This window comes from Alosa pseudoharengus, unplaced genomic scaffold (assembly GCF_046254945.1).
Source record: "Alosa pseudoharengus isolate Yale_2024_CS ecotype anadromous, Long Island Sound unplaced genomic scaffold, YU_APseudo_1.1 YU_APseudo_1.1_scf_24, whole genome shotgun sequence".
In the NCBI taxonomy this organism is placed as follows: domain Eukaryota; kingdom Metazoa; phylum Chordata; class Actinopteri; order Clupeiformes; family Clupeidae; genus Alosa; species Alosa pseudoharengus.
Window position 1 is genome coordinate 13,855,884 of NW_027468689.1, and position 14,342 is coordinate 13,870,225.

Below are 14,342 nucleotides of genomic sequence, written 5' to 3' on the forward strand. Positions count from 1 at the left end.
TAGTACTGCAAATGCAATAGTCTGGAAACACAAATATTACTCAATGCCCTTGTTTCTTTTTTCCATACTTATCCAGATCTGGAAATTACTAAAATCAAATTCCATACTTTTCCAGGTTTTCCATACTGCGTAGGAACCCTGTATATAGTATAAGTATATATTCCCCGTGAGGGAAATTTGGTCTCTGCATTTAACCCAATCCGTGAATTAGTGAAACACACACAGCACACAGTGAAGTGAAGCACAAACTAATCCCGGCGCAGTGAGCTGCCTGCTACAACAGCGGCGCTCGGGGAGCAGTGAGGGGTTAGGTGCCTTGCTCAAGGGCACTTCAGCCGTGGCCCACTGGTCGGGGCTCGAACTGGCAACCCTCCGGTTACAAGTCCAGAGTGCTAACCAGTGGGCCACGGCTGCCCCATAACCATCAATACACAGACACATTTAATAAAGAGTTTGACAAAGCTTTATGTACTTTCCCCTTTATTAGGAAACCTTCTCTGAGTGTAAAGATCTCGTGTACAGACGTGTACTGAGCACTCTTGAGGTTGCAGTGCACTTCACACTACACAATTCTGTTTATCTTTTAACAGTTCCAGGAAACAGCGCCCCCTAGAGACGGTTTGATTTTTAAAGCTCTGCATCTCCGGGAATCAGCTCCGAGTACCCGACGGAAACCTTCATGCTATATTACATCCAGTGTGTGTGAGAGGTGGGGGGTCACGATTAGGGTCTCCATTCGCCATTTATAACCCTTTAGCAGCAGGACGTCCATGACTTCTGTCCGTCTCAGGGGGCGCTGATTTTTATTCCAGACAAAGTCTACACAGAACACTACAAGCACTCAATAGACATGATGAGAGTATTGTGTCGTTGTGAAGTCAGCTGCCAAGGAGTGCAACGCCACATGGTTTCCAGAGCTCATCTGAGGACCGCCAGAGCACCGTCCTTTGGCTGGATCAAGTATGGGGAGCGTCCTCTCGACCTCTCCCTCCACACATCGTGTGGAAAACACTTCAAGTGTTGTCAGCGTAAAAGCCGGTCAGTCGTGGAGAAACAACACAAACACAAGGACTGAAGGCTGCCCTTACAAAAGAAGGGACTCTTATAACGGATTAGTATGTCGTAAGGTTTATGCCATTTCTTACGTTTTTGTTTTTTTTTTAATTGAAAGTTAACCAAAGTCAACTTTCAGCTGTAAGAACAGTAGTTCACAGTTTGAGAATGTGTGTGTGTACGTATGTATATATATGTGTGTGTGTGTGTGTGTGTGTCTGTATGCTTCACTGGAGCATGGAAAGCTTAAATGTCCGCTTTCTCAAATGCATTCGGGTGTCCCTGGAGCCTCTCCATGATGTGGCTGTTAGAGGGCGCGTTAGTGAAGAGTGTCCCTGTGAAGGCCTGCGTGCCCTTAAAGACGTGCCGGATGACCTTGCAGGAGCCCAGGTCCTCAATGCGGAAGCCCAGGTGACGCACCGGCTCCTCCATCTTTAAGACACTGTCGCTGGAGATGTAGCCAAAGTGCTGACCACGGGACAGGGAAGAGAGGGGAGAAGTGATAAGAACCTTAAATCATCGTCTTATCTCAACGAAAGCTTAAATAGACCTTTTTCACACCAGCCATTTTGGTACTTTAATGAAGTCTCTGTTCAGTTTGTAGCAAAATCAGAACCTTAATTAATGTCATTAGTAACACCTGGGCCTGCCATACATTTCGTGTCAAAAATGGCTGCAGTGAAAAAGGTAATTGTTTTATAATCTCAACAAAAGCAAGACACAGACTTTTTAGCATTTTACATATAGCATTACAGCATTCATCCCAACCATTAATTACATAAAATCTTCCAACTGAGTCATGCAATAACTATGACTTCATGTCAATTCAAAATACTTATTACACGGCTCGGGACCTATTTTCTGATAATGACTGGTTGACAATTCATTATCCCTTACTTAATTTAAACATACATCACATGGGAATCTAGCCTTTATACAAAATTTAACCAACAACTGAACATAAATCTACATTAAGTCAGAATGAGAACATCGCACACACATTCAAACACAAACACAAGTGTTTCTGATGTCAAGAACATGACGATGATGCTTACCGCTAGCCCTGTAGTGGGATTTATGAAGTCCGCCCAGAATCCACCTCTCCATAAAGTGAAGCATAATTCTTTAGCACCGCTAACAAACTGTAAAACAGCACAAATCAGTACATAGACACATTATTTTCACAGCACTAATGATACATAATAATAATAATAATAATAATAATAAAAACCAAAGACACATACTAGCCATATCAAATATGTTGATGTATTATCAAGCTGTACAACCATAACATCTAAACAATTAGGACAAGGCAAACTTAATTACAGGGAAATTGACTGCAACCCCAAATCAGAAAAAAGTTTGGACATTGTGTAAAATACAAATAAACAGAATGTGATAATATACATCTCATAACCCATATTTAGCAGCAAAAATGACATAGACAACATATCAAATGTTGAAAAGGAATATTTTGATTATTTCATGAAAATAACGCTGCTTAGAGCGTGCACGAGAGAGAGAGAGAGAGAGAGAGAGAGAGAGAGAGAGAGAGTGCCAGGGTTGGGCATGTCATTGTAGCATGTCATCTTTAGCCCAGTGAGTCCATGATTTTCAAAAAGAATTTCAAATTTTGAAATCTTTTCCCATTTTACCTCAGCCCATTTTAAACAAACTCATAAGACAGTGGTATTTCTGCATCTTAATACGGTGGAGATACGACGGTGGTATTTCTGCATCATGTCTAAATACAATTTTGGCTGTTGCATGGTTAAGTTTATACTAGCATTTCTGAATTGAGTATCAAACTGTGTTCATAGACAACAGTTATCAAAAATTTTCCTGAGCCCATACAATGATTTTCTTTACAGAAACAGGTCTGGTTTTAATACAGTGCCATCTGATGTCCAAAAGACCACGGCCATCCAATTGTTTTTCAGTTCTATCCCTTGTTTGCTAGATTCTCTGAATATTTAATGATATGATGTACTGTTGATGGTGAACTTTGCAAATACTTCACAATTCCATGTTAAGAAGTATTAAAATTACACGGTTTCATCATTTTTCCACACAGGTTTGCATAAAGTGATGGATATCCCTACATCTTTACTTCTACAGTAAGAGACTGCCTCTCTGGGATGCTCTTTTTCATACCCAATCATGTTGCCAGTTACCCTAATTAGTTATGAAACATTCCTCCTTTTGTTTTCTTTATCATTACACAACTTATCCACCATTTTGTCACCCCCATCCCAACTTTTCTTTGAAACGTATTGTGGTATCAAATTCAAAATGAACATCGTCATATAGTCATAAAATTTGTCATTTTCAACATTTGACATGTTGTCTGTGTCCTTTTTGCAGCTAAATAGGAGTTTAGGAGATTTTGCAGATTACTGAATTCTGGTTTTATTCACATTTTACACAACTTTTTCTGATTTGGGGTTGTAATACGAAATAACTACAGTACTCAATCATGGTAAATACTACAATACAGTATTTCACATGTATCATCCAATATGTATATCTGTCTGCTTGGCCCACCTTATCTAAGAGCCTTTGCCTCTCAAGGTCCAAATCCTCGCCCTCCATTCCCAGGGTCTTCTGTGTCACCGTGACAATGGTGAGACTACCAGCAGGGGCTGCTGGGAAAAACAACTCCAAATCTGGACACAGGAAGCACAAAATGGACGACTAATGAGGGGATCTGATGGATCAAGCACTCTTGTCCAGTTTACCAACACACAACCATGGGATGACAAGAATAATCATCTAACACATAGCAGGTTTATGTTTGTCATCACCTTAATTCAATACTGTCATTGGTAAGAGTAATATACTAATCACTTAGTAGTAGACTAGTGCACAACATGTTTCAAGAATTGCATCATACTTGTTCAAGCATTGTTTTCAACTTGGCAGTTTCAGAGCCCACGTCTATGAGGTGTGGACTTTTCATTCATGAATCATGCGTTCCTAACTCATTACACATGTTTGGAAACCAAATTTACCAGATTCTTAGATACCTATTTTCATAGATTAACTAATATTCCATAGGAAAATTATTTGTTGTTCTTAAGAGAACTTTTCAGTTTGCAGTAACAGCTGAGCACTCTGTGACAAACCTTTTTTTAGCAGCTCTGGGCACGGGTGCATTGAGCACTCGATGTTTGAATGGTCAAAGTAATGTTCTGCTCGGTTTACTCTCTGGGCCACCAGAGGAATTTCCTTTCCCTTCACAGACAAACAACAACATAAAAACATAAATGAGCACCTCAGTGCTAACACAGGTCAAACGAGAGCATGAATAATCACTAAATGCTTTCCCATTCTGGGGTGTGTTTCCCAAAACCCAACTTAGTTGGTTGGCAATGGGAAATTGCATTGCAACCAACAAAGTTGCTAACTTAGTTTGCGGGAAAACGCTCCCCTGACTAGGAGGGTTTACATGGATAGTTTGTCATTCTGATCAAACTGTTCCAATCAAGGTGGTTATATGTGTCATTTTTGTTCCGATTAAGCCATTTTTCCGATTATTTCCCTACTGTGACGGTACATTCAAACCTGATTCTTACCTGAAACTCGGACACAAACTGTGCCAGCACAAACTCGTGTCTCTCGCTGCTGGACGGAGCGGACAGGACATCGGGGACAGTCCGATGGACCGGGGCCTTCAGCTGGGTCCCTGTGCCCTCTAGGTGACAGGCAAAGCCTACGTTGCCTGGCAACTGAAAACGCTGGTCCTGTGGACCAAATGGTCCCATGTGCTCATCGGGCCAGATAGTTCTGTGTCCTGCGGACACAAGACATGAAGGAATCTAAACAACTCTTTTCTCTCTGACAAATCATCTTAACAGTTTAAAAGTATAAAACTTTGCACTGGTATTTACACCCCAACGTACACCCCTCAGCTGTGCTATATTCACGATAGAACAGCCTCTCGCGGTTTATTGCTTAAATATATATAGTTAAGAACAAAAGTATTCATACCCCTGGCAAATATTAATTTAATGTTGATTTTCTCTTAACCAATATGTTTGTTCTGGCTGAAAATTACACTGCCACATGCCAAAGTGCTTATAGAAATGTATTAGTTTTGGGTGTTTTTCAGAAAATGGGACCTGGTGACCTTCTCAATGTAAATAGTAAAACCATTGCAGGGGCTACATTACGATTTTTGGAGGAAAGGATCAGACAGTCTGCCGAGAGACCGGTCCCAATAGGCTGCATTGGACCATTAAACCACACAATGATCCAAAACATACAGCCAAACAAGGCAAGAAATGGTTAACAGAGAACAATATCAACATTTTAGAGTGGCCCAGCCAGACTCCAGACCTCAGTCCGTCAAAAAAAGTGAGCACAAGGCCAGAGTGATGGCAAATAATTGTTCCTGCCTCAAAACCTGGATTACTGCTAAAAAGGTGCGGCCTACAATCATTGTGGAGACATGGGGAGGCTTGATAGGTATTATAAGAACCATTTAGAGAGTTGTGATGGCAAATAAAGTGGTTTCCACTGGTTATTTTAAAAGGGTATGGATAATTTTGGACATGCCATTTTTCATAAAAATGTAAGAAAACGCTTCTTTATCTGATTCCATGTTTCTACCACATTGTCTTACAACCTTTTGACATGTGGCAGTGTCATTTTTAGTCAGAACAAACATATTTATAAAGAGAAAATCAACATTACACACACACGCACCTGTATCTTGTGACGATACAACTACATAGGGCTCGTCTGACCCTGAGGACCCTGCAGCAGAGAAAGCTCTAGCGAGAGGCACCCTCTGGGCAACATGAATCCCGGAGATCTGTGACACTAGTCTAGCTCTTCGGCACAGCACCTATATGGACACATGGTGGGGGTGTTACATGTATTAAGTCGACTCGACGCACTCAGCTCATATTAATGTCAGTTAAGTTATGTGTGCAATGGTTTGGATACTTACACTTGCCATCCTGGTGAAGCTTGGCCTTCAAGCTCCACGGAAAGTGCAAAAGGCTAGTGTCTTGATGCTTGAAAATAAAGAAAGATGTGTAAACCAACATGTCACTATGTTTACAGCAAAACTGTAAACTCGAAAAAGAAAAGCAACATGACGTAACACGTTGGTTAGCTAGATAGCTAACCATAATTAACAATGCTAGTTAACGCCCACTGAGTAATTATCTGTCAGAGAACAAAGACTAAAAATCTTCTAAACATGACAGTAAGTGATTTGCAACAGAAAATCACAACCGTTGATAATGGAAAGGCAGATTTCGATATAACTTCAACCTTTGGTGCTCGTTACTTGACTTGAGGTTAGCTAGCTGCTAGCTGAAGTTACATAATAACAAAACACTGTAGCCTTTGCTTGCTTGCTCGCTAAAACCCCATATCGACAGTTAAAGTGTTTGACAACAATCGACGATGGATCTCCAACAGAGTTTACAAGGCACGATTAACTTCCTGTACACTTTCATCGTGAAGCAGAAACTTTAAACGAGCTGTCTTTTACCAAGCAAATGGCTGGCGCAACTCTTGTTTTTGTTTGGATCAGATCACTTTCACTTCTAGTATCCTTTTATAGCGTTTACTCGACAAAACAAAATGATACACTTTTACAAATAAATCAAAATACGCAACATCCATTTCTGATTAATAGAATGATGTTTTTATAATACATATGTACGTTTAAATATAAAAGGACATAATGTTCTTACCTTGTTTTTTCCAGTGCTCCTCCTACTGCTGCTGCTGCTGGTCTTCTTGTCACGTTCGCACATGCGCTCACATGACTGACCAGACAACAGGATGTCACGTGGGTCAACTTTAGCCTTCTGATGGTTTTTGTAGTAAAATAACAGAAAAAAAAGAAATCTGAATGATATTTTCTGTCAGTCATAGATAACTGCTGCAACTTATATCATGTCTCTTTTTTGTCATGATAGCACAGTGCCGTGATTCTCATTCATAACAATATTTTCATCAGTCAGAAATTGTGCACACACGTCTGTAGTGTGTGCTTACAAGATGTCCACAAGATGTCAGCAAAAGCATAAAGAAATCACCCAAAGCCAAGCTCTTGAAAACAACTCAACTCAACAGTCTTACTGAGTCCAGTCTCTTATTAGGCCCTCCCTGCCATCAGCTGAGGGTCACTCAGCTCAGACTCCAGGCCAAGGTCGGCCCCCTTAACACATAATCATCAAATGCATATGTGAATGTGTGCAAAAATGAGATGACAACTCTGAGATAAGTATGACAGTAAAGCATTAATCTTCTAATAGGCTACTGAAGGTAATGTCAATGGTTCTGGATAGAAGACCACTAAAGTTACAAAATAATAATAATAAAAAACATCTCTAGCCCCATAATTAAAGAAACTACAGCTAATTAACCATCAACATTAGTAAGCCTTTTTTGAAATGGTAATGAATGGGAACAAGCACAGTAGGCCTACATTTTGACTGATAGCATAAAATGGCATAACAATCTTTGTTTCAAAATGTATAACTGACTCTTTCATGGCATTGATATATTGTAGTTTCTCCACTGAATCTTTTGTAACATCTACAAATGTGCTGACTGGTCTTACAACTAATCCTAAATGCTCTGCTACATACACACGGTTTAATTCTATAATTACCCTACTAAATACCCCACATATTACCCTACATACCCACCAGATGTCCTCTCATGCTAGCTATATGGCCTGACTGGTTTGTTATGCGCTCCACCTCCTCTAATGATGGTCAAACGATTTCCATGGTCCCGTTCGTCATAAATTGCAAATATAATCAAAAACACACACTAGCCAAGATACACAGGTGACATTGTCCTGAGACAGCATGCACATAGCTCATAAAAGACCACTCATTACTTCATTTAAGAGGCATGAACCCACACTGTCAACAGATGGCTGTAATTGCACACCGAGCTTTGAAGTGGCCCAGTTAAAAACACACCGCTAGGAGAAGTATTTGCTTGTCACGATGGAGGCCATATATCCGTGCTGGTAAAACGGAGAAGTAAATGCCATGACTACCCCAGCCAGCCTGCTGGTCTCCGGGCAATCTCAGAGTGCTCCCAGAGCTTCCCTTTCATACATTATTGAGCTCAGAGTCAGTCACGCAGCCAAGTCCATATCTAATTCAGTGCTGAAGCTGCACCCGAAGGCACTGGATGGGCAGTAACAGAGGTCCTGCCACAGGTAGCCCTGCCCTGGCCCTGAGGTCACTACACCACAAGACTTGGCCTCACAGTCAGCAAGGTCCTAAAGAGGCACTCCGGTCCAGCGTACTGGCAGAAAACATGGTTGATATTTGAACAAAACAGCAAATCTGATTATACCCCTCTACTTGTTGGGATCCTGAAGCAAAGAATTGCTTATCAGCAGGATTTTTTAAAGGAAAAAATTGTTTGGCAGGATTTTTGGGGGGGATGTTTGTTATATTTTTTATTATTCAGTATGGACACTAAGTTTATTTTTAAAGATCCAGGATTCAGATTTTTTAATTTTTTTATTTATTTTATTTTTGACTGTGCATTCTGAATGGGCAGATGGAGGACAATGAGGTCAAAATTGCTGATTTTGACATAAAACTATATTAGATTAGAAGTGCGCTCTGCACCTTGAGCAGTATGATAAAAGGGACATCCAGGCTCCCAGTGAGAGAACAGCTGGGTGCTGCAGGGACCCTGCGGCCCTGTCACACACTTTCTCTCTCTCACACACATACACATACTCACACACACACACACACACACACACACACACACACACACACACACACACACACATACACACAAACACACACACACACACACACACACACACACACACACACACACACACACACACACACACACACACAGATACACACTCTTTCTCTCTCTTTTTTTCTCTCTCTCACACACACACTCTCTCTCTCACACACACAAACACACACACCCACACACACAAACAACAAACACACACACAGCTACACACACACACACACACACTCTTGCACACATACGCTTGTACACAAACACATACACACACACACACACACACACACACACACACACACACGCACACACACACACACACACACACACACACACACACACCACCACGACCACCACCACCACTACCACCACAGCTCTAGGCCTTGGCAGAAGAGTTGGAGATTGGGGACAGGGATGACAATATGGGAGTGTGTAAAAACACAGTTGACAGCTGCAATGACACAAGACAAGGGCAAACAGCAGCCAAAGAGGACAAAAAACATGCCTGTGTGTGTGTGTGTGTGTGTGTGTGTGTGTGTGTGTGTGTGTGTGTGTTTGTCTCAGTGGCACAATTTGGGCCCATGGGGGGACAGCAGTTGACACAGAGAGACACAAACCTAGAACAGGCGCACCCACACTCTCTCTCTCTCTTTCTCTCTCTTACACACACACATACACATACACATATACACACAAACATGCACACTCACACGCACACACACACACACACACACAAACACCCCACCCCCCCCACACACACACACACAAGCAAGGACACAGTGGTGCTCACAGACACTTGACACAGAATATTGTGCAGCTCAGGATAGGATTTAGGGAGAGGGGTTGAGTTATCCAAGGGGAAGGGTGCTGGTTTTGGGGGACAGAATTTAGGGAGACGGGGTGAGTTGGTCCAGACAAGGGCACTGCTTGAAAACTATGGAGTCAGAAGATGCGCAGTGTGTGTGTGTGTGTGTGTGTGTGTGTGTGTATGTTTGTGTGTGTATGTGTGTGTGTGTGTGTCTGTGTGTGTATGTTTGTGTGTGTGTGTGTGTGTGTGTGTGGTGTGATATTCGTTGCCATGACATTCAGCTTGCACAAATCAGTAAGGATAAAGAGTGCACAGTGCGCTGTAAATAAACTACTGTATATAAACTATAGGATGTGATCACACATCTGTATCCTGCACAGACACAGACAAATAGAGATGCAGATGCACAGAAACCAACATGAATTATAAACTATAGGACTATAGGATGTCAATTATAAACTATAGGACTATAGGATGAATTATAAACTAGGACTATAGGATGTGAATTATAAACTATACAAATAGTGGCGCAGATGTACAGAAACCAACTTGAATGTACATTGTACATTGTTTCAGTTGTATCCCTAAATACAACTACACTCTTTATCAAGACGAGATGATCAACAGCACATTTTAAACACAGATAGCTTGAGCTATTACGTTTCCTTTCACCTTTACATACATAATATTTATTGAAATGATAAAATAATACCTCTCACAATATACAAGCTTTTGGGGGTTTGTGTTTTGGCTGCTGTCCCATGTCTTCCTTATGAAGTGGTGGGGAGGGCGGGTTCTCACAGTAATGTGACCAGTAATGTAGAAATAAAAGAGTGGTGTCTGAATGGAATGCTGGCCTAAGACTCACTGATGATGATGATGATGATGATGATGATGTGTGTGTGAGAGAGAGAGGCACACAATGTTCTGCACAAACCTAGTCATTTCTGAGCAATTTAACGCAAGCTCCTTAAACCAGACACTTTGCATCTGGTGCAATCTGCATGGGAGAAAACAAAGCAGTAACATGGAATGTTCAGTTCTTGTTTCCATGAATGCCATTTTTCTATGCGTTGATTAACACTGTTTTTCAGAGCATTTACAGAGATTGAGTATAGGTGTTCAATACAGTATGTATTTTCATGGGTCCTCCCTCTACCACAGTACTGTTTCTGTGGATTCTTCTCTACTGCAGTACGCATTTCTATGCATTTTCCTCTACAACAGTATATTTTCATTCGTTCTCTTATAGTATATATTGTTCTTGTGTCCTAAATGACTCTTCCACCACAGTATGTACAGTATTTCTATGTGCTGCACTATGTATTTCTATACACCCTCCTCCACTATGTATTTCTATGCATTCTCCTCCACTACACTATGTATCTCTATGCATACTCCTATACTACACTATGTATCTCTATGCTACGTCCTGTGATACAATGCATTTCTATGCATCCTCCTCCTATGCTATGCTATGTATTTCTATGCTATGTCCTGTGATACACAATACATTTCTATGCATCCTCCTCCTATACCACAGTATGTATTTCTATGCATCCTCCCCCACTGCAGTATGTATTTCTATGTGTTCTCCTGTACTGCAGTATGTATTTCTATGTGTTCTCCTGTACCACAGTATGTATTTCTATGTGTTCTCCCCCACTACAGTATGTATTTCTATGTGTTCTCCTGTACTGCAGTATGTATTTTTCTGTGTTGCCTGAGGCCAGTCAGTGGGGAAGGTGGGGCGCGTTCTGATTGGCTGGGGCCCCCTGCTGATTGAGGTCGGCCTGAAAGAGGAACTGCAGGAGCACCGTGGCCTTGGGAATCGCAGGAAAACTTATGACTCAGGCCTGGAGTTTATTGCTGTGCTGTCAGAGAGGGAGGCGGGAGGTGGGAGGAGGGCCAGGATCAGCAATACTATACCCCCCACCTCTCACAGTCATCAGCTTAGACCTTGCTCACTGCACCCCCCCCCCTCCTCCTCCCTGTACAGCACAGCTTACTGCCCCCACCATCCCCCAACACACACTCTCAGTAGTCTTCAGCAGAGTCCACCCCACCCCCCACTCCCTGCTCCCCCAACCCTCTATCAGTCTTCAGCAGAGGCCCTACTCCCACCCTCAGCAAACCTCTCCCAGTCCATTTTTTCCACCAAAGTCCTTTACACCAGTCTACACTACTCCCCCCACAGCCTTCACCTCTTTGTGCAGAGGGAGTGTGTGTGTGTGTGTGTGTGGGGGGGGGGGTGTTAGAGAAAACGTTCTATCTTCCTCTGGGGGTCCCCTGCAGCAGTGAACGAGTCCTGGCGTGGTGGTGAGCCATTAACGGAGCTGATTAATTTCACACGAGACCTCTGAGGAACATTACAGGTCTGGGCCGTGCTCTCACAGACCCCATCTGTCTCAGGAAACAATCAGAGCCACGGAAAAGCAAACCAAAATGGTGGTGCCTTAACACAGCCACTTACTAAACTCATGCATTTTCTAATGGAACCAACCAGAGGTGCACTCAAATTCACAAACATAGGCGATCGTTTACAATCAGGTTTCTTTTGATTTTTTGGTGAACGTTTGCGAACACTCGCAAACAGTCTGAGGAGGTAGTTCTCTGCGAACATACAGTGGAGCTGGACATGAGCTGGACGAAGTGTTACCATTATCATGGAATGTATACACCAAATCGTTCAAATTTAACTGTTCAGAGAAAACATGTTCGCCATGAACAATGGCCACAGTTTGTCAAATTTGAAGGCACCTCAGATCTGTGTTTGAGGTGGTCATAGTTGACTATGCATGCAGCATACAACCATCTGCTCCACAACTTGTGAAAAATGTTCCTTTCCTTAAGCATTGCTTACTCAGCTGGGATAGTCTCTTTTGGCTCCAGTATTTTCAGTATTCAGATTGAGTATAGGTGTTCAATACAGTATGTATTTTCATGGGTCCTCCCTCTACCACAGTACTGTTTCTGTGGATTCTTCTCTACTGCAGTACGCATTTCTATGCATTTTCCTCTACAACAGTATATTTTCATTCGTTCTCTTATAGTATATATTGTTCTTGTGTCCTAAATGACTCTTCCACCACAGTATGTACAGTATTTCTATGTGCTGCACTATGTATTTCTATACACCCTCCTCCACTATGTATTTCTATGCATTCTCCTCCACTACACTATGTATCTCTATGCATACTCCTATACTACACTATGTATCTCTATGCTACGTCCTGTGATACAATGCATTTCTATGCATCCTCCTCCTATGCTATGCTATGTATTTCTATGCTATGTCCTGTGATACACAATACATTTCTATGCATCCTCCTCCTATACCACAGTATGTATTTCTATGCATCCTCCCCCACTGCAGTATGTATTTCTATGTGTTCTCCTGTACTGCAGTATGTATTTCTATGTGTTCTCCTGTACCACAGTATGTATTTCTATGTGTTCTCCCCCACTACAGTATGTATTTCTATGTGTTCTCCTGTACTGCAGTATGTATTTTTCTGTGTTGCCTGAGGCCAGTCAGTGGGGAAGGTGGGGTTTCACAGGATTTGCTGGATTATGTTTCAGTGATTAGGACAGACATACACTCTAGGACAGATCTTTTTGACTGACAGACACACTGAGTTAGAGTGGTAAGATCATGTTTAGTGAAAATTACTCAGCTAAGTTACACACTCTTAAAACAAATGTGTTGAAAACAACACAAACTGTGTTGTCCCATTCTGGACACAGAGATGTGTTTAAAAACAACGCAAATTGAGTCTTATCGCAAAATTCATTTTAAAAGTACAGGGTCTTTAGACCAGGTGATATGTGACAAATTTCAGGTGAAATGTTTACTTTTTCATAAACGCATGGAACTCTTGGTACACTCCTACACTGGATACACCTAAGCTTTGTACACTTGTACAGTTTGATACTCCATCACAAAAGCGCCTTGTGGCGGCCATTCTACTTTCCACCATAACCAAATTATGTATTTTGCATCCTTTGAATCAAACGTAGAAAAAGTTATGCCAGCCCCTACATGGTCGTCAGGGGTGTAGTGGTAAAAAAAGAAGTGGGTAAACTATAAATTCTGTGATCAGGCGGACCATGACGCGGTCACCGGTAAGGCAGACCACGGTATACCAGTGTATCCTGACCACATTGCTATAGGCTAACATTTGATGGTATCAGGCCTATCACTGGGAGTTCTCTCATAGGCCACACAATCACTATTCATTTCCTACATTAATTGAAGTTCATTGTTAACTCCAGAACGAATAAATATGGTTGAAATCTATGAAGTTTATTAAATCACAATAAAGAGAGAAGTGAAATGTCAGGATTTAGTCAGTAGACTACATAGAATGGCCTAAAAACCATATTAAGTAAGAAATATGAAATCTTACAGACAAACTACCTATAATGAAATATAACAATTTATTTTGCATGCATTAAGTGTGTAGGAGTCCAGTCTGAATGCTTCAGAAATCGGTGTATATCCATTTAAAAAAAGCATTCATTATCTAAACTCGTTGACTCGTGTGACTAATCTTTGATGCTTCCTGCTGACTGCTGCAAGACGATTGGTCACTGACACTATAATGCAGTGTGATATGGATAAACTGTATTGCGCAGGCCAGGTTCAACAATATGAAACTGTAGACAATTGTAAAATGGCATAAGCTTAATTTAGAATTGTTTAATAATGATATGCTAG

At 41.5% G+C, this 14,342-nt stretch overlaps 1 protein-coding gene across 1 annotated transcript; it reads right to left on the bottom strand.

The window, feature by feature from the left end:
- Positions 1 to 463: 463 nt before the first annotated feature.
- mmadhca (metabolism of cobalamin associated Da) lies at positions 464 to 6,833 on the bottom strand. Its single transcript, XM_076303217.1, has 8 exons — positions 6,765 to 6,833; positions 6,008 to 6,074; positions 5,761 to 5,902; positions 4,629 to 4,846; positions 4,179 to 4,287; positions 3,598 to 3,719; positions 2,109 to 2,195; positions 464 to 1,521 (listed from the first exon to the last, which is right to left on the bottom strand). The coding sequence occupies exons 2-8, from the start codon at positions 6,014 to 6,016 to the stop codon at positions 1,300 to 1,302; spliced, it is 909 nt and encodes a 302-aa protein (XP_076159332.1). The 5' UTR covers positions 6,017 to 6,074; positions 6,765 to 6,833; the 3' UTR covers positions 464 to 1,299.
- Between the last annotated feature and the right edge of the window lie 7,509 nt (positions 6,834 to 14,342).

Excerpts from the sequence above, each read along its gene's own strand:
- mmadhca (XM_076303217.1), bottom strand. Across the intron at positions 4,288-4,628 it reads AGTTTGTGTCCGAGTTTCAG|GGAAAGGAAATTCCTCTGGT; the intron begins GTAAGAATCAGG and ends TTGTCTGTGAAG. Across the intron at positions 3,720-4,178 it reads CCCAGAGCTGCTAAAAAAAG|ATTTGGAGTTGTTTTTCCCA; the intron begins GTTTGTCACAGA and ends TCCTGTGTCCAG.